This window comes from Lutra lutra, chromosome 12 (genome assembly GCF_902655055.1).
Source record: "Lutra lutra chromosome 12, mLutLut1.2, whole genome shotgun sequence".
Classification (NCBI taxonomy): Eukaryota; Metazoa; Chordata; class Mammalia; order Carnivora; family Mustelidae; genus Lutra; species Lutra lutra.
Window position 1 is genome coordinate 14,413,394 of NC_062289.1, and position 19,409 is coordinate 14,432,802.

At 35.8% G+C, this 19,409-nt stretch overlaps 1 protein-coding gene across 7 annotated transcripts in view; it reads left to right on the plus strand.

Moving 5' to 3' along the window:
• The window catches only part of PIGN (phosphatidylinositol glycan anchor biosynthesis class N), a 106,273-nt gene that overhangs the window by 311 nt on the left and 86,553 nt on the right, over window positions 1-19,409 (plus strand). For 6 of the 7 annotated variants that reach the window (XR_007121896.1, XM_047697395.1, XM_047697393.1 and 3 more), the window contains 5 exons: window positions 2,047-2,196; window positions 14,928-15,056; window positions 15,831-16,083; window positions 18,393-18,514; window positions 18,991-19,089. Coding sequence is in view for 6 of the 7 variants with exons in the window: in XM_047697395.1 (XP_047553351.1) it covers window positions 15,863-16,083; window positions 18,393-18,514; window positions 18,991-19,089 (442 nt within the window). In the remaining variant the exon portion in view is untranslated. The remainder of the gene's footprint in view (window positions 1-2,046; window positions 2,197-14,927; window positions 15,057-15,830; window positions 16,084-18,392; window positions 18,515-18,990; window positions 19,090-19,409) is intronic. The other variant, XM_047697394.1, reaches the window with a different exon arrangement.

The window sequence follows — 19,409 nt, forward strand, 5'->3', positions numbered from 1 at the left end:
TCGCACGTGTAGCAGGTGTCCAGGGCAGTACTTAGAATTTGACTTCCTTTCTCTTCCCTTCCCAGTCAAGTGCCCGATCGCTCTGGAGGCCTGGCGACGGCACCGGCTGCTTGAACTTCTGAAAGACCGCCTTCTAGCCTCCGAGTTAGTGCTGTGAAAGGGCGGGGCGTGCTGGGCTGTGGGAGGTGGAGGAAGTAACCGGACAGAACTCTATAGAGTTTTGGATTTCGTTGGATTTGTGGATAGATACCCTGAATGAGCACTTAGCATTTAAAACACGGTTTGCACAACAGGGACCCTTGAAAGTGTTAAATGCAGCCCCATCAGTAGAGAGGTAATGCAAACTTAAGCCTAGAGACTCTCAACGACCTGGTCAGGTCAACTCCATTATAAGTATTCAAAGGAATTTTTAAAATCAGTTTTCTTCTTGGGCGCCTGAGTGGCTCAGTGGGTTAAAGCCTCTGCCTTCGGCTCAGGTCATAATCCCAGAGTCCTGGGATCGGTCCCGCATCAGGCTCTCTGCTGAGCAGGGAGCCTGCCTCTCCGTCTCTCTCTGCCTGTCTCTCTGCCTACTTGTGATCTCTCTTTCTCTGTGTGTCAAATAAATAAATAGATAAAAAATCTTTTTAAAAAATAATAAAAGAATAAAATAAAATCAGTTTTCTTATGTGCAAAGCCATTCTTCTCGCACTAGCCTTCCAGCCTTTCTGGCTTGGCCATTTAGGCTGGAATTAAGGTATTGACTGTGGAACATATTTATTTTAAAGCTTGGATGCTTTGCACAGTTTTATTTTCCTTTATCAAATGTTAGCACTAAATTTTGGAAGTTCCACCTTTATCTTTTAGGTCATTCCTTGACTACAGTGCAAGGTGGTAAAGGGGATGTTAGTTTCTAGTCAAATGGTATTGGAATGCTAGTCCTAAGATCTATTTTCTTCACACATAAATTGCTGCTTTTGCAAGGTTTTAAATTTCCTTTCTTTCCGTATAGCTCCCTGTAAGCGCCAAGATAAATAGGTAGCAGTAATTTTGTTATCGGGTGAATTACATGTTAACCTGAAGTAGTAAAGTATCTCCTTTAGCTCTGTGGAAAAATAAAAACAGAGCATTCTTATATAACCATAGGTCAGGTTATTGGCTTACATGTGAAAGTATGCCAACGGTTAAGTGTAGGCTTTAATTTCAGTTTACCCAGGCTCAGAAAACTTAAATTTTCATTTGAATGAGGCTTTGGGTTTTTTCTTCTGTTTTTGCTGGAAACTTTTTTTTTTTTAAACATGGTTAGTACTAAGAATTCAAAATATTTTTTTTTTATAGAACATGAGCTCCTAATGTTTGAATTCTAAGTATTTTCCTATGCTATATATATGGAAGAAAAACATGAAAAAAGAATCCCCAATCTTAGAAAAATAGTATCAAGATAGCCAATGCTATATCCTGTTATTGTTTGTTAGCAAAAAAGGATTGCTTATACTTATTGTAGTTGAGTTTGCCAGAGAGATTGAAAATGGAATCAATTTCTGGAATGGAGAAATGGGAGGGAATAGTGAATGGTATGAAAAGGGCATGGTTGGAAATGTATTATTTATATACAATATTTCCATCTCTGTAATGGAATTTTTAGAAATCCCCTGCACTTAGGGTCCCTGAAGAAGATAGTCCTTGTCTGGCAGAAGTGCCTAGAGTTCATATTTCAATTCTGCCAATTATTTGCTGTAACACCTTAAGTTACTTAACTTCTCTTAGTCTCATTTAACATTTGTCTGTCAGGGGGATTAATGAAAGTACACAGCATTAGGAATGTGCTTGTCACAGTACGTGGTACCCTATACCATAAATGTTATGGTCAGTTATAGGTAGTGCAATATTAGTATATATTGAAAGTATTGAGAGGTTTTTAAAAATAAAACAAGAAAAATTTCAACTATTCAGCCACTAAACCTGGAAAAAGCAATTAAGTCAGTAGGGTACAAAGGGAGTATCTTTAATTTAGGGTCTGATTTCTAAAATGTAATTTGAAAATATATTTAAAATATGTTTTCTCAGAGAGCTGTAAGAAGTTGGATGAAGAAGTGCTTCCATGATTGACTTCCTGTATAAATCTGTAGTTTCCTGATTCTACTTCGTATCCTATAATCATGGACTTGTTTATATGACCTTCCCAGCCCATAACAGATCAACTGGCCAGTTTTCTCAGTAAGTACTTTTCTTTTCCACAGTATATAGAGGTGTACTTATCAATAAAACTTCTTAAGAAGTAGCACATACTGGGGCACTAGTGTGGCTCAGTGGGTTAAGCCTCTGCCTTTGGCTCAGGTCATGATCTCAGGGTCCTAGGATTGAGTCCTGCATCCAGCTTTCTGCTCAGCAGGGAGGCTGCTTCCTTCTCTCTCTCTCTGCCTACTTGTGATCTCTCTCTGTCAAATAAATAAATAAAATCTTAAAAAAAAAAAAAAAGAAGTAGCACATACTAGAATGTTAATAATTGCTAATCTCTGCTTATAATAATTTATTAATATGGTTGGGAAATTTTCTCCTTAGCAAAACTTACATTAATGTAGGTCTTTGCAGCTAAAATTTGAATAATGAAGATAGTCATTGAACTTTGTATTTTAGCAATAAAACGTTAAAGATTTTTTATGCTTGTAAACAAACACTTCAAATATTTTAAAGATTTTATTTATTTATTTGACAGACAGAGATCACAAGTAGGCAGAGGCAGGCAGAGAGAGAGAGCGTGGAGGAAGCAGGCTCCCCGCTGAGCAAAGAGCCTGATGTGGGACTCAGTCCCAGGATCCTGGGATCATGACCTGAGCCGAAGGCAGAGGCTTTAACCCACTGAGCCATGCAGGCACCCCAACACTTCAAATATTTTAGGGCTTAAAAACTAATTTATGGTTTTAACAGTCTTAAAATAATCACAGGTAACATTTTAAATGCAGATTTTTGGTTAATGTGAAATTTTAGAAATATGTAATCTTTAAATTGTTTTTTAATGCCTGTAAACATTCCACAGGTATAAGCTAAATAACTTTTATTGGTACATGGATATGTATGTTTTAAAATTTTTAGTAGTTATTCATTTGTTTTGAGAGATTTCCAAACAATTCAACCATGACAAAGTTATCTTCAGTAAATCTGAATAAAATGTGGTTCTCTTTAAAGAGCAATGTTAATAAAATTACTTAATATACATGTGCTTGGCAATAATAAAATAATTAGTATGCGAAGGATGATATTTTGGAATCCAATTTTATGTATAGTAAATGACTCAAGCATATAAGTTTGATTTTTGTTTTTTTTTTTAAGTATCCTGAATCTTCACAATTCAAGTGTTTGTTCTGGGGAAGTAAAAAGAAAAACAAGGCAGCCTCTAGTGGCTTTAGTGCATATTACATGTACCTTTGAAATGATAATCCTAAATTTCTGCAGCACATATCTGAGTCCTTACCAAGCCCATAGGACTGTGATGAGTGCTGGAGGAGCTCTGTCTTGCTGTCGTGGAATTACAGTTAAGTGATAGAGACAGACATTAATCCAAATGGTAAAAACCGAAGTATGTATTTATAAACTTGAAGTAAAGGCTCTGGTTTTTGGTTCGGACTGCATCATTTCTGGGGAAGTGATGCTTGAAAGTGCAAGGAGGTGTCGTGAGACAATGGAGTGAGAGAGGATAGAGGGGGTGGGTTGGAAGTGCAATTTATGCAGAGGTCTTAATACCAGTAGGAAGCATGGGCTCCTGACCAATATGGTGCGATGCCATAAAGCAAAGAGGAGGGCCATGGGACAAGGCTAGAAAGGGAGGGAAAGACCAGTCCATGTAACACCTTCTGTGTTGTATTAAGGATTCTACTTTTGATTATGATGGGGGAGAGGCACTAAAGGGTTTTACCCAAGGGATGAGGTGTTCCTATATGCATTCTGAAAAAAGCAAAATAAAAAAGTAATATGTGGCTATACAACTGAAGAATGGGTTATAAAGAATGACTGACTGCCAAGTTTTCTGATTGGTATACCTGAGTAGAAGGTGGTGCCATCTCCAGAGACTGTAAACACTGGAGAGTTAGGAGGTTTACTACCTAAACAAGGTTCACGGGGAATATCATGAGTTTGGTTTTAAACATACTCAGTTTGTGTCTCAGGTGGATGTGTTAAGGTTGGAATTACATATATGGATTTGGAGCTATCTGTTAAGACTTTCACATATAAGTGCTAGCTGACACCAGGGGTAGGGTCAAAAAAGCCTAGACAGTGGGGTGCCTTGCTGGCTCAGTTGGGGGAGCATGCAACTCTTGATCTCATGGTGGTGAGTTTGAGCCCATGTTGGGTGTCTAGATTACTTAAAAATGAAGTCTTGGGGCTCCTGGGTGGCTCAGTGGGTTAAAGCCTCTGCCTTCTGCTCAGGTAATGATCCCAGGGTCCTGGGATGGAGCCCTGCATCGGGCTCTCTGCTCAGCAGGAGCCTGCCTACCCCCCCCCCCCCCGCCTGCCTCTCTGCCTACTTGTGATCTCTGTCAAATAAATAAATAAAATCTTTAAAAAAAAAATGAAGTCTTGAAAAAAGTCTAGACAAAAAGTACAAGAGTAAGAATAAAAGAAACCCTAGGACCAAATTTTGAGTAATTCCAAAATTCATTTACCAGATAGAGACCCCTCAATATTGGACAGAGAAGTAGGACAAAAACTGGAGCAATGTTCACAAAAGCTAAGAAATGATGGCTGTTTAAGAAAGAAGTCATGGTTAAGGAAGACAAATTGAATGGAAGATAGAAGACTAAAAAAAAGCCACCAGTTTTTTAATATTGGCTACATTAGTAGAATAATTCCACAATAGTGGAAGTTTTTTCTCTGATATAGTGGAAAACAAAGGCTCAAATTGTTTGAGTTTTAGAGGATCAGGGAAAAAGAGATCATATTATTTTCGAGAATTTTGGCTGTGTTGGGGAGAAAAGGGCAGCCAATGCCTTTAACAACATTCTTTATTAATCCTTTATTTGTAAGATACATTTTTGGCATAGGTGTGGCTTGACTTGTTTACCATACTGTATAATGTTTCCCTGAACAAAAACTATATCTGTTCCTCTTGTTAGATAGTTTCCAACTTTTATGATACAAAGAGCAAAAGACAAGAATTGCATTTAAAGTTTTGTTGTTTTTTTTTTGCCTGTATTTGTATTTGATATAGAATTTACCTTAAGACAGTCTCAAGTGGTAGCTATACTAGTGCTTCCATCAGGTAATTAAAAGCTTCAAACTAGATCTCTGTCTCACACCACATACAAATAAATTCTAGATAATGCCAGGTGAAAAGCAAAAATCTTAAACTTAGAATTTAGTTCTAATTTAAAACTATTTTTATGTGACATTAAAACAAGGGAAGTTTTCTTATGGAAAACACAAAAAAACTTACTCCAGAAAGAATAAATTTGGTAAATTATACTGTATTAAAGTTATAAAACTTCTATTTAACAAAAAGCCCATAAACAGATTTGTGTTTGCTTTGTTGAATGTGTGTTGCAAATAAATATCTATGTGTCTATATCTATATAGAGAGAGATACACAGGTACACATGTATATAATGTACAAGTCCAGGAAAAAAGGCCAGCAAGCATAATCTTTTGGGATCAAAGGATACGGACACGCAGTTGAAAGGATAGGAAACCCAGTTGGCCAGTAAAAACATGAAAAGATACTCACTCTGAGTAGTAATCAGGCAAATAGATACTCAAACAACAGGATGCCATTTCATCCTGTGTAGGTTGCCATAAGGTAAATATGATAGTAACAGTCAATTATGGGGATTTAGAGAAAACATGAATTCTCATACACTGCTGGTGACACTTTGCTACTATCTTGTAAAGTGGAGAATATAGGTTTACTCCAGCAATTCCACTTAATAGAGATGATTTTCAAATTTATTTGTACGTAAAATAGTTTGAAATACTTTTTTTCACTATCACATGCTGTATTCATACAATGTACATGCATGCATGTGCACACATAGAGAGAAAATAAAATACTTTTTCAGAATCATCATTTACCTTCCTACTTCTGAAGTACTTTATTGTGATATATTCTCTATCCTACCCTGTTCTATTTCATTTTTTTTAAAGGAGCTAATTGCAATCCACCAAATTAATTTTGTGAGGGATCATCATTCTGTTTGTCATTCTGAAAATCTCCCAAGTTTACCATGAGAGATGGGCTAAATTGCAGCATTCTTTGTAGTAATGACAATCGGGGACAATGTCTATCAAGATCATTTTCAAATAAATTGTAGTATAGTTATATAATAGAATATATGTCTAAATCTTTAAAATAATATATAAATTTTTGATAGTGCTGGCTAGAATAGGCTCATAAAAGGAATAATGGCTTGCATGTATACTGATAAAAATTATTTTCTAAGTAGGATGGGGAAAGCATGAGTGCAAATATTAGTGATTATAATGTTAATCTAATCTTGTAGAATGAGAGCTTTTATCTTTTTAAAAGATTTTATTTATTTATTTGTCAGAGAGATAGAGAGAGTACAGGCATGTAGAGTGGCAGCCAGAGGCAGAGGGAGAAGCAGGTTCCCTGCGGAGCAAGGAGCCCCATGTGGGGCTTGATCCCAGGAAGCTGGAATCATGAGCTGAAGGCAGCCACTTAACTGACTGAGCCACCCAGGCATCCCAGAATGAGAGCTTTTAATCCCATTATTGACTGAGTTTAAAACGTATACCCTCCCTGTAGAAGAATTCAAATAATCTATGTAGGTACTTCATGCTCTCAGAAGATAAGAGTATAACTCAGTATAACTCCCTACTCCTTAAGTATTGTTTGTACATATAGCAGCTTCCTTCCAAAGAGTACAATATGAAATCATTAAATTTACAGTGGAGAAACCTGACAAACACGACCTCGGTCAGAGGATCAAGTTTAATATCATTTGTCAAAAAGCCTTGTTGATGGCATACACCCCTGGTAAGATGTGATAAAAATGGCACCTTACACGTGGTTTTCCTTCCTCTTCTCTTCCATAACCCCATTCTAATCATGAGAAAAATATCAGACAAATTCCTACAAGAGAAGTCTCCTACAATATACCTGACTAGAACTCTTCAGAACTTGCAAGGTCATCAAAACAGGCAAACTCTGAGAAATTGTCCCAGCCAACAGATGCCTAAGGAGACATGATAAGTAACTGTACTGTGATATTCTGGAACAGACAAAGGATGTTAGATATGAAGAAAAAAAAATTGAATTCTTCTCAAGTACATAGCTGGGTATGAATCCTCTAAATAAATAGCAACTCCTGTTGGTTTACTAGCCATGAGGGAATTTGAAAATTAGTTCTTTTATGGCATTTGTAAAGTCACATGTAGTTTTCACTTGAAAGTGACATATATCATGATGGAAAAAATATACACCCCAAAATAATAAGTATAAAGAAACAAATGAACTAGTGAACTAATAACCTGGCTTAATAGTTTTCCTGATGATATTCTGTTGTGTGCAGATCCCAGCTACTTCCTTACAGTTTTAACTGGCAGTATTTTCTCTTCCCATGGCAGGTGAACAGAGCCCAAGAGAACTGCGAAACACCATCTTTAAATAATAAGCTCTTTAGTATGGCTTATGCTGATGTAAACACTTAAAGGCTACAAGTTTAGTAAATAACCTTTATTTACAAGAACACAGGTTACATGAAATCAGAGCTGTCCACGAAATTTGTGGCGGTTATAACTATGACACTAGTCAGTGTTATCTTTTGAGTACAGACTTAGGCTTCAGATTAATTTTTTTTCTATTTATGCTCCAAGTTCATTTTTTTCTACTCTTTTTAGATCCATAGAAAAGTTTCAAAAATAGTACACTTATTGTACACCCTCCACACTGTACCTAATGTAGACATCTTATGTAACCACCATGTAGTTATCAAAACCGGGACTTTAACATTTGTACAAAACTATGAACTAATCTACACTTCTTAGTTGACATTCACCAGTTTTTCCACTCTTGTCTATTTTCTGACCCGGGATCCAGTTCAGGTTTCCTTATTGTGTTTGGTTATGTCTCTTCAGCCTTCATTCTGTGACTACTCCTCAGTCTTTCCTTGTCTTTCATGACCATGATACTTTTGAAGAGTACTGGTCCATTATTTTGCAGCCTGTTTCTCAATTTGAGTCTGTCTGATATACTCCCATAAATAGATCACGGTTTGCATTTTTGGCAATACCGCATATTCTTTTACCAAAAATGTGCTGTGCTATGCCGTTCTTAGTGCACTGTATTAGGATTACATGATGTTAATATGTCTTATTACTGGTTATGTTAACTTTGACCACTTGGTAAAGTGGTGTCTGAGGGTTTCTCCATTGTAAGTTAGTGTTTTACCCTTCGTAATTAATATATATTTGGGAGAGATTTCTTTGAGACTGCAAATAACCTGTTTGGCTCACACTTTGACCCACTGAGTTTAGCATTTATCAGTGCATCTTGCTGGTAACAAGTATTACTGTGGTGTTTGTCTAGTTGTAATTTTATATTTTTCTCATTCCTTCTCCATGTATTAATTGGAATTCTTCTGTGGAAAGGAGGTGTGAGATTCTAAGATCATTAATATCTCATTGCATTCTGGTGGAGATTCTTAAGTTATTACCTGATGAAGTAATTTCTAACACAATTTTTTTTAAAGATTTTATTTATTTATTTGACAGAGATCACAAGTAAGCGGAGAGGCAGGCGGAGAGAGAGGAGGAAGCAGGCTACCCGCTGAGCAGAGAGCCCGATGCGGGGCTCAATCCCAGGACTCTGGGATCATGACCTGAGCTGAAGGCAGAGGCTTTAACCCACTAAGCCACCCAGGTGCCCCTCTAACATGATTTTTGAGAAAAAATATCAACTATATTCTCATTTGATTTTCCTTCCTGAAATTCTTTTAGATATTCTCATTTCACCTTATCTTTCTTATGTTGAATTAAATTATTTAAAACTAAGGATCACTTGAAAATGGGTTAGAAAGTACATGACTTTTAGGGTTAAGGCCTATGTATAAAATTTGTAAGGACCCATTAGAATAAAATATAATGACTAGTGAAATTTAGTATGATTTGTAGAGTGCAATCTATAAGATCATTACTTTGAGGAAGGGAAGAATTTGAATCATGTAGTTTAGTAGCGAACCCATTTGTGGGTTGTTGGCATGGTCCAGGTGAGGACCTGATGAACTAAAGTGGTGGTTGTGAATGTGGAGTAAGAAACACAGGCCCTTTCGGAAATAGAACCCAGGGGTTGCTCGGTCGGTTAAGCGTCTGCCTTCAGCTCGGGTCATGATCCCAGGGTCCTGGGATTGAGCCCCATGTCGGGCTCCATCCTCAGCCGGAAGCCTGCTTCTCCCTTTCCCACTCCCCCTGCTTGTGTTCCCTCTCTCGCTGTGTGTGTCTCTCTCTCAAATAAATAAATAAAATCTTTAAAAAAAAAAAAAAAGGAGAAAAGAAGAAAGAAAGAAATAGAACCCAGAGGCTCCTGGATGGCTCAGTCGGCTGAGTGACCAACTCTTGATTTTGGCTGGGGGCGTGATCTCTGGGTTGTGGGATCCAGCCCCATGTAGGACTCTGCACTGAGTGTGGAACCTGCTTAAGAGTCTTTCTTTTCCTCTCTGCTCTTCCCCTCCACTCACACTCTCTCTCTCAAGAAAGAAAGAATGAATGAATGAATGAATGAAAGGGAAATAGAGAACCCAACTGTGACACTGAAAAATATTAAATAAATATATAGTGCTTGTATCATTAATATTTGGTGGTAATGAATATTACAAGTCTAATCAGGAACTTATAAAAATTGATTTGACTGAAACAGGAAAATACAGTATACCTTTTTCATTTTTACTGCTTTCTTTTAAAATAATGTAAACTCAACTATTTAAAGTTTGATTTAAAAAATAAAAATAAAAATCGAGTGCTTTATAATCTAGAGTATTCCTAATGCTTTACATTTGTATGGTGCCATGTCTTAGTTACTTCACACTAGACTCCTGCCATGGAATAAGGCTGATGGTATCTTTTTTTATGGATAAGGAAGCTAAGACAGGGAGTGACGTGAATGGGATCCTGCTGTTCTTACATAACAGAGTGTGATTTTTACCTTAGCTCTTAGAGCTGTAGGAAGGTCAAAGCTCTCAAATGTCCAAATTTTAGTTTGATAACTTCAGTAAGCTTTTGGGTAGTGGAAAATTTACATGTTCCTTAAACACATAGACTTTGTTTGATACATTATTCAGAAAGCTGTGTAATAGCAATGGAGAAAAAAAGAAAGAACATTAAGTCCAGGGAGTTAGTTGTAAATGCAAATGAAAGTGGGAAATGACATAGATGTTGGCTTATTTATAACCGTGATAGAAAGTACTAACGTTTCCATGATAAAGAGATTTTTAAGTCATTGTGAGCTTGGGCTGCTTGGGTGGCTCAGTCGGTTAAGCGGCTGCCTTCGGCTCAGGTCATGATCCCAGGGTCTTGGGATCGATCCCCACATCTGGATCCACATTCAGGGGGAACATGCTTTTCCCTCTTCTTCTGTGCCCCCCCCCAACTTGTGCTCTTTCTCTGTATCTCTCTCTCTTTCTGTCAAATGAATAAAGTCTTTAAAAAGAATATATAAATCAGTGAGCTTCTGTACATCCAGATATACCATATGTGCTTTAGCTCTGACTAGAATTTAAGATCTAACTGAAATGAAGTAAGTACTTGAAAAGCAACTTACTTTGAACAACTGAATAAGATACCTGGTAGACTGTGTCCTGGAATGGAAGATAGGAAAAAAGGAAAATAATTGAATATAATATTATGAATGATTTTAGACCAATAAGTTTAATAATTTGGATGAAATCAACAAATTTCTTAAAAGGTATAACTACCAAAACTCACTCAACAATTAGTAAATCTGAATATCCCTAAAATATATGAAGAAATTGAATCTAGAGTTAAAAACCTTCCCACAAAGAAAACTCCAAGCAAGTAGTTTCACCAGTGAATTCAGTTACACAGTAAAGGAAGAAATAATACAAATTCTACACAAACTCTTCCAAAAAGTAAAAGAGGTAGCAACACTTCCAAAGTCATTGTCTGATACCAAGACCAGAGAAAGACAAGAATTACAAGAAAAGAAAATTAGAGTCTAATATATTTTCATAAACATTGATTTAGAATGCTAGATTATATTTTTAGCAAATGAAATCTAACAGTCTGTAAAAGGATGACACTTAATGACCAAGTAGGGTTTATTCTGGGAATGCAAGCTTGGTTTAACATTTGTAATTCAATTAGTGTAATCCACCACATTAAGAGACTGAACTAGAAAAACCAAATGATCATGATCATCTCAAAAGATCCAACAAAAAGCATGTGACAATATCCAGCATCCGTTCATGATTTTAAACTCCACATATGGGAGTGAAAGCAAACTTCTTTAACTTAATAAAGGAAACTTCCCAAACCTGGAAGACTGACAACTTTCACCCTAGAGTTGGAAGGCAAGCATTTCTGTTGTTACCACTTCTGTTTGACATCGTACTAGAGGTCCTAGTGGTACAGGAAGCATGAGACAAAGATAAAAGACACTTATAATGACAAGGAAGAAGTCCTTCATTCATAGGTGATAATAATTATCTCTGTAGAAAATCAAAAGGTATCTACATAAAAGCTACTATATAACAGTTTTTCAGTGTTGCAGGTTACCAGGCGAATGTATAAAAATCGGTGATTTAAGAACTAACAAAGGGAAATTGAAATACAAAATAGCATTTACAATAATACCAAAAAATTAAAAAAATATGTAGGGGTGAATTACACAAGCATGAGGAGAGTTTTGAGGGTAATGGGTATGTTTATTATCTTGACTGTTTATTGTACATTTTAAATCTGTACAGTCTATTATAGACCAGTTATGCCTCAGTAGAGCTTTAAATATGCTATAAAGAATATTATTGGGGCATTTCAAAAAAGTTGTGGTGTACAGATGGTAGATGAGATAAAATACTGACATTGAACATACTGAAGTTGACAATTGCTGTCTCTGTAAGAGAATATCATTGTTCTCAGGAAATAAGCACTGAAATATTTAGGGGTTAAGGGCCGCTGTGTGTGTAATTTATCTTCAAATGGTTCCGAAACAGTATTACGTGATTTTATACACATGTGTGAGTAAGATAGACAAAGGGGTGAGGTAGACATGAGGGGTAAGATAGACAAAGCAGGGGAAGGGCAAGAGGAAAAACGACAAAGCAAACAAATGTTAGCATAGATGTATGTGGCTAAAGGATATGTGGGTTTTTGTACCATTATGCTTGCAACTTTTTTCTCAGCTTGAAATTATTTTCAAATAACAAGTATTAAAAATCTGTATTAAAGTAAGTGCTATCATTTATAAAAATTCCTTATGTAGGACCCAAAATAGGTAACTAAAAGAAAAATTAATCGAACTTAACCAAAATTTAAAAAGTACTGCTCTTTGGAAAATACTGAAAAATAAAAAGGAGGAAAAAAAAGAGTATTAAAAAAACATGTCCATTAAACACATGAGAAGTTGTTTGACATCTTTGGTTATCAGAGAAATGTAAATCAAAACCACAGTAGGTTACAAGTACGTTCCCACATACAGAAAAAGCAAAATTAAATGGGCTACAGTACCAAATATTTTTGGCAAATATATGGAGCAACTGGGGCTCTCAGACATTTCTGGCCTGGAGGACATCATACTAGCTGAAATAAGCCGTCGGAGAAAGACAAATACTGTACAATTCATCCTCTGTGAGATACCTAAGACAGTCAGACTCACAGAAGCAGAAAGGAGAATGCTGGTCGCCAGGGTCTGGTGGGGGAGGAGAAATGGGAGTTGTTCAGCAGCTATAAAATCTCAGGTACCCAAGATGAGTAAGTTCTAGACATCTGCTGTACAGTCTACAGTTATCAGTATTGTATTGTGCACTTGAAAATAGATAAAGGGTAGATCTCCCATGTTAAGTGTTCTTACCAGAATTAAAAAAACAACAACAACAACAACCATATAGCTAAGGAAAATAGCAGTAGAGCAATTAGGCGAAAGTTGATGCTTTGCTATAAAACAAAGTTTGAGACTTGGTTTCTCTGAGATTTACATCCATTAGATTAGATTTTTATTTTATTTTTTTTAAAAGATTTTATTTATTTATTTGACAGAGACCACAAGTAGGCAGAGAGAGAAGGGGAAGCAGGCTCCCCGCTGAGCAGAGAGCCCGATGCGGGGCTCAATCCCAGGACCCTGGGATCATGACCTGAGCCGAAGGGAGAGGCTTTAACCCACTGAGCCACCCAGGCGCCCCTAGATTAGATTTTTAAAGTCAACAAGGATGGCAAATAAATTTTTCTCACATGATCAATCCAACTTCATGTACATCAGAAACAATAATATTAGCCAATAGTTAATGAGTACTGACTGTAGTAGGCACTCTTTTGCATATTTTACACATATTACCTCAATTCTTTTTTCTTTTTTCTTTTTTTTTTAAAGATTTTGTTTATTTGACAGACAGAGATCACAAGTAGGCAGAGAAGCAGGCAGAGAGAGGGGGAAGCAGGCTCTCTGCTGAGCAGAGAGCCCGATGTGGGGCTCGATCCCAGGACCCTGAGATCATGACCTGAGCCGAAGGCAGAGGCTTTAACCCACTGAGCCACCCAGGCACCCCTCTTTTTTCTTTTTTTTAAAGATTTTGTTTGAGAGAGAGAGAGCACAGTATGGAGCAGAGGGAGAAGCAGACCTTCCACTGAGCAGGTAACGTGACAGTGGGGCTTGATCTTGGGACCCTGAGATCATTACCTGAACCGAAGGCAGACGCTCAATGACTGAGCCACCCAGGTTCCCCACATTAAACACGTAATGTGAAATGTCTAAAAGTTAGCATAAAAATTATATTAAAAGTTAATCATGTTGACATTTTTAATAATGAAAAAATGGAAAACAACTCCGTGTTTACCAGTGTGGAGGTGATCAGGAAAATTAAGGCATGCCCACTGAATAGAGCATGTGATGGTAAATGATGTGTGAGAAGAGTTTTTTTAAAAAAACAAATGTTCATGTATGATAAAGAAAAAAATCAATACGTGAAATTGTGAGCCTTTATAAAAATGTAGATTAGATAAAAACTAAGGAATGTAACAGATTTTTCTTTAGGTGGTAAAATCATAAGTAATTTTTCTTTATTTTCCAAACTTACCACAGTGATTGTTTAACTTTTCCACTTTTTTTTGTTTTTTAAAGATTTATTCATTTATTTTAGAGAGAGAGAGTACAGAGGTAGGGGCAGAGGGCGAGGGAGAGAGAGTCTTGAGCAGCCTCTGTGCACGGAGCTTGGAGCCCAATGCAGGGCTCAATTCCACAACCCCGAGATCACAGCCTGAGCCGAAACCAAGCCTTTGCCACCCAGGCACCCTGTGATTGTTTGATTTTTATATTCAGAATACAATTATTAAGATAATGCTTGCTATGTAGTTGAAGCTCATGTATACTAGAAAAAGCAAAATATTCTGAGAGTTGTGCCTTAGGTTGCAGAATAGCATCTACTCACTAAGGGACTTTTATACTTTGTGGAATATCTTTGATCCTTATGTGACTCTTAAATCTCTTGGGGAAAAAAGTGGCCCATAATTTGGCCATTTACTTTATTTTACATTCTTTTTATGATGTGCTTAACTTTGACAAGGTTTTGGTTTTTTGTTTGTTTGTTTGCTTGTTTATTTGGCTGTCCTTTCCTCCCATGATGTAATTCTTCAGGCCAGGAAGAATAAGGTGTGTCTCTATTTAAAATTATTTCATCTTTGGTGTTTTTCAGCCAAGTGTCGCTGTGTGTAACCAATGTTAGTTATATTACAAAAAGACAAGTTGAGAGTATTTTGTTGTTTTTAATCTGCAGGGAGATTCACCAACAAAAGTAAATTATAGACTGGCTTGAAAAGCATTCCCATGGACTTGATCTTGGCAGTTAATGGCATACTGTCATACAGTATTATTTAAATGTTTCATGTTGCTTAGTTTTCCTTCTATAAGTATGTGTAAGTTTATCAGATCTGTGACTACGTCTTCTTGGTGTTCTCTCTTGTACTCCACACAACATTATGTACAGAATATATGCAAGAGCATTTTAATTGAATTTGTAAATATAACTTGCACTTTCGTTGGTTCAGGGAACTAAAAGTCTTCCTTTAATGAGTGTACATTTTTTGAAACACATGGAATTTAACTACCTTTTCCTTCCTGTAAGTTATTTAAATGAACAAAAATGCATATAATCTGTCAGGACTATCTAGAAGTCTCCTGAGCTGATAACCAAAAGTCCAAAAAAAAAAAAAAAAAAAATCCTCAGACTTTAAGTAATGTTAAATTCCAGGAGTATTAATGGTGGTCATATGGACAACCAAGACCATCATGAATTATATTTTCTATTTTATATAGGATTTGATTTGACTGGACCCAGACCCATTTTAGGACTCATTTATATATGTTTTGGACCCTATGTTAGTTTTTATGAGCTTAGTATAGACTTAAATTTATTATAAATAGTTTAGTGGTATTAATTGGGTATTATACTTGAACTTTCTCTTTTTGTGTGAGTGTATTTTATCATGTATTTTATTTCAGTATTACCTCATTATTAAATAATGTTTATTGTTGCTATCATAAATGAAAGTGAAGTTGTAAATTAGGTAAAATTTTAAAATATATGTTCAGAGTATATGCAGTCATCAAAATATGTGAAAATATATATAATTTCATTAAGGTTTACCCAAATTTAATTTAATTTTGTTCCCTCTTTCAGTTTTTCTTGAAGATTAATTAGTTACACTGGATATGCTGCTCTTCTTTATTTTGGGATTGCTTGTACATTTTGTGTTCTTCGGCTCCATCTTTGATATTTATTTTACATCTCCTTTGGTTCATGGAATGACTCCTCAGTTTACACCATTACCTCCTCCAGCAAAAAGATTAGTACTGTTTGTTGCTGATGGCCTGCGGGCAGATGCACTTTATGAATTCGATGAAAATGGAAATCCTAGAGCGCCATTTATTAGGTAAGCATGTCAACTGATACAAAGACCTTTCTGGAAAGTGTTATCTTGACACTTTTATCTCATGTTGGACACAGAAGTGATGATGAGAAAGAGAATAGGACACATACACATCTGCTTTTGTCTTATGGATTAACAAATTTATTTCCTCCTAGGAGTTAGGTATGACTTTAGCTGCTTGGCTTAACTTGTCCTAACTTCCCAAACCTGATTTACAACTCACTATATTATCTTTTTCTTATAAAATAAACTTGTTACATTTTTAAAATAATGACAAACATAAATATTAATGAATTGCTAATTATAGTGTTTAACTTAAAAATAGAGTTCAACTGAAAACAGACTTATAAAATACATAAAGCCCTTCTAAGTTTATGTCACTGTTAATTGTGATTTCAGATTTTATGAAGTGGCTTTGAAAAGAAATGTTTAATTTTTTTAAACTTATGGGGTTCCTACAAATAATTGCTATTTTTCTGATTAGTGACAGGTCCCTCAAAAGCCCTTCTTCATGCTGGTATAGAGAGATTAAAACTCAAATTCAAATGGAAACTTATCTAAAGTATTCCATTTTCTCCTGTTCTCATCTACCGTCATTACTTTTATCCTTTACTGTGTTTGTTTTCTTTATAGTACTTGGCATGAGCAGATTCTATGCAAGCTGGGCCTCTGCTTTGTATACTACTTTATTTCCAGTTCTTAGAACACAGTAGGCAATTAAATATTTGTTGACTGCTAGAAGAATGAATGAACTTGGAATTCTGTTGAATTTCCAGAAATTTGTGGTGGCTCAAAGAAATGCATACCATATTAAAGGATAAAAATAATTAAGTGATCAACACAGGGCAGCGGAAAAATATGAGTAGGAAAATAAGAGCAAACCAGAGTTAAGTTCGGGTCACAAAAATTTGTCACATAATTTCTACAAATAATTTAAAATTGGGGTAATATATTTGGAAGAATTTCTTAGCTGTCACAGAAAGGAGAGAAATATAGTTCATTGCAAATTAAGAACAAAGTAGACCAGTTATTAGAAGGTGAGCTTTCCTGGTAGCACTTACTTCTTTGGCTGGTGGGTAGCAGGCCAAGAGCTTATGTAGTTCATGTGCCTTGTCCTGTATGCCATCATGTTTTTACAATTTCAGAAATCTAGTTTCTTTTAAACCTTTTTGTGAAAGATTTTATTTGTTCTTCACTTCGGTTTTTAAAAAATATGATCTGAACTGATCAAAACGTTTTTAAACAGAGATATCCGAATTTCTTTATACCTCCTTCTTCGTGTTGAACTTCGGTTTTTGTTAAATAACTGAAGAAGTTAAAAAATATTTCTCCCATAACAAGTGGTACACTGGTTTTCAAACTTCTACTTATTATGCATGCGTTTTACCAAAATTGATTTTAGGATGAGGTAAGTCAGTAATAAAGAGTATCTAAACCAGTACTCACAGTTACCCTTTGCGGGGGCAAGGATCACCCCCGGAAGCTGTTACCGATGTAGTCATTGTTTGATAGCTTGTTGCTCTACTGCTTTCTCACGTGCCTTGGCATTGCTAGTCAGTCCTTTGCTTTCATTGCAAAGGATACTGATACATTTTAGCAAAAGAATGCTTTTGCCTGTTTTAGTCTCAAATTTAGGAATATAATTTAACTCCTAATTAGGAGTCTAGCTGTTTCCCCACCTTTAATTTTTTTATTTTGAGAATTTTTCAACACAGAAATTGAAAGGATTATATATATGATGAAATCTGTATACCTTATCCTAGATTGAACAATTTTTAATTGTTTTCATATTTGCATCCACTCTCTCAATACACATGCACACTTACACACACCTGCTTAAATTTTTAATTATTCTTTTTCTGACTAATTTGAAGGAAAGATCTCATGACACTTGACCACTGAACACTTAAGCATGTATCACGTAAAAACAAGGACTTTTCTCCTACAGGACTGCAATACCCCATCACACCCGGTAAAATTTGACATTTATAGAACAATATTGTGTATGTTGGTTGTTTCTCGTGTAACAAACCATCTGAATACTTTGTGGTTTCATACAAAAATCGTGTATTTTGACTCATAGTTCTGTGTTGTGGCCAGATGGTTCTTTGTCTCGCCTAAGCTCATTTATGCTGCTGAATCCACCTAGTTGGAGGGTTGGGACTGGGCTCAGCTGGGATCAGAAAGATTCCTCACCTTGTTAAATTGTGACTCGCTGTTTGTTTTTTATTCCTTCTGTAATAATCTTGTTTTTCTAACACTCTAATAGGATTTAATCAAAGTCTGTGCTATTGATCTCTAATATCTTTTAGGAATATCATAATGCATGAAGGCAGCTGGGGCATATCTCATACACGCGTGCCAACTGAGTCTCGGCCAGGTCACGTAGCCCTGATAGCTGGGTTTTATGAAGATGTCAGTGCAGTTGCCAAAGGTATTATCTATGTGGATGACTTTATTATGTGATAAACATATTGCATATATACCGCTTCTTTAACACTGAATTATGACACAAAGTGAAGTGTGTTTTGGCATACTTTTGGCAAGTATTTTAGCTTGCTTTACTCATAAACACATGCTGGTGTTGATTCAAGAATTAAGCTTTGGTCTTTTATCATTCTGTGCTACTGAAACAATCTGGATGGATCCATGGTTTTCCTCAATGTTAACTCTCAAAAGTTCAAAAGCGATTCTTTGGTTTAGTAAGAAGTAAATTATCTATTGTAAGCTTTTTAAAAAAAATGGTATAATACATGTAACATAAAATCTGTTACTAGTTTTGCATTTGTTCTGTAATTAATTCTCATTATTACTATTTGAAGAATACTTCTTTAGGGGCTCTACTAATACTTCACCATATATATGTTACTGTTGTTACTATTTGCTTTTTTTTTTTTCAATGACATGAAGGATGGAAGGAAAATCCTGTGGGATTTGATTCTCTTATTAATGAAAGCAAGTACACATGGAGCTGGGGAAGCCCAGATATCTTGACTATGTTTGCCAAAGGTAGGAGTCATTGATTATATTTTCCTTAGATGGTAATGAAATAAACCAGTATGGTAATTTTTGTGTATTGCCTACTATATTTTATTGATTTTTGAGATACTTTTTTTTACATATTTAACATCTCTGACATAGGAACATATATTACAATGGATAGACATGTCCGTTTGATTTTTTCTTTTAGTTGTACTTGAAATACTGGCACATCATATAGTTGTTGGTATCTTGAGTTTAATGAAGTGGTATATGGCTCTCACATTTAATCACTTATAATCCTGAACAATTTAGCTGACTTCTCTGAACTTCAGTTTGCCTTTTGTAAA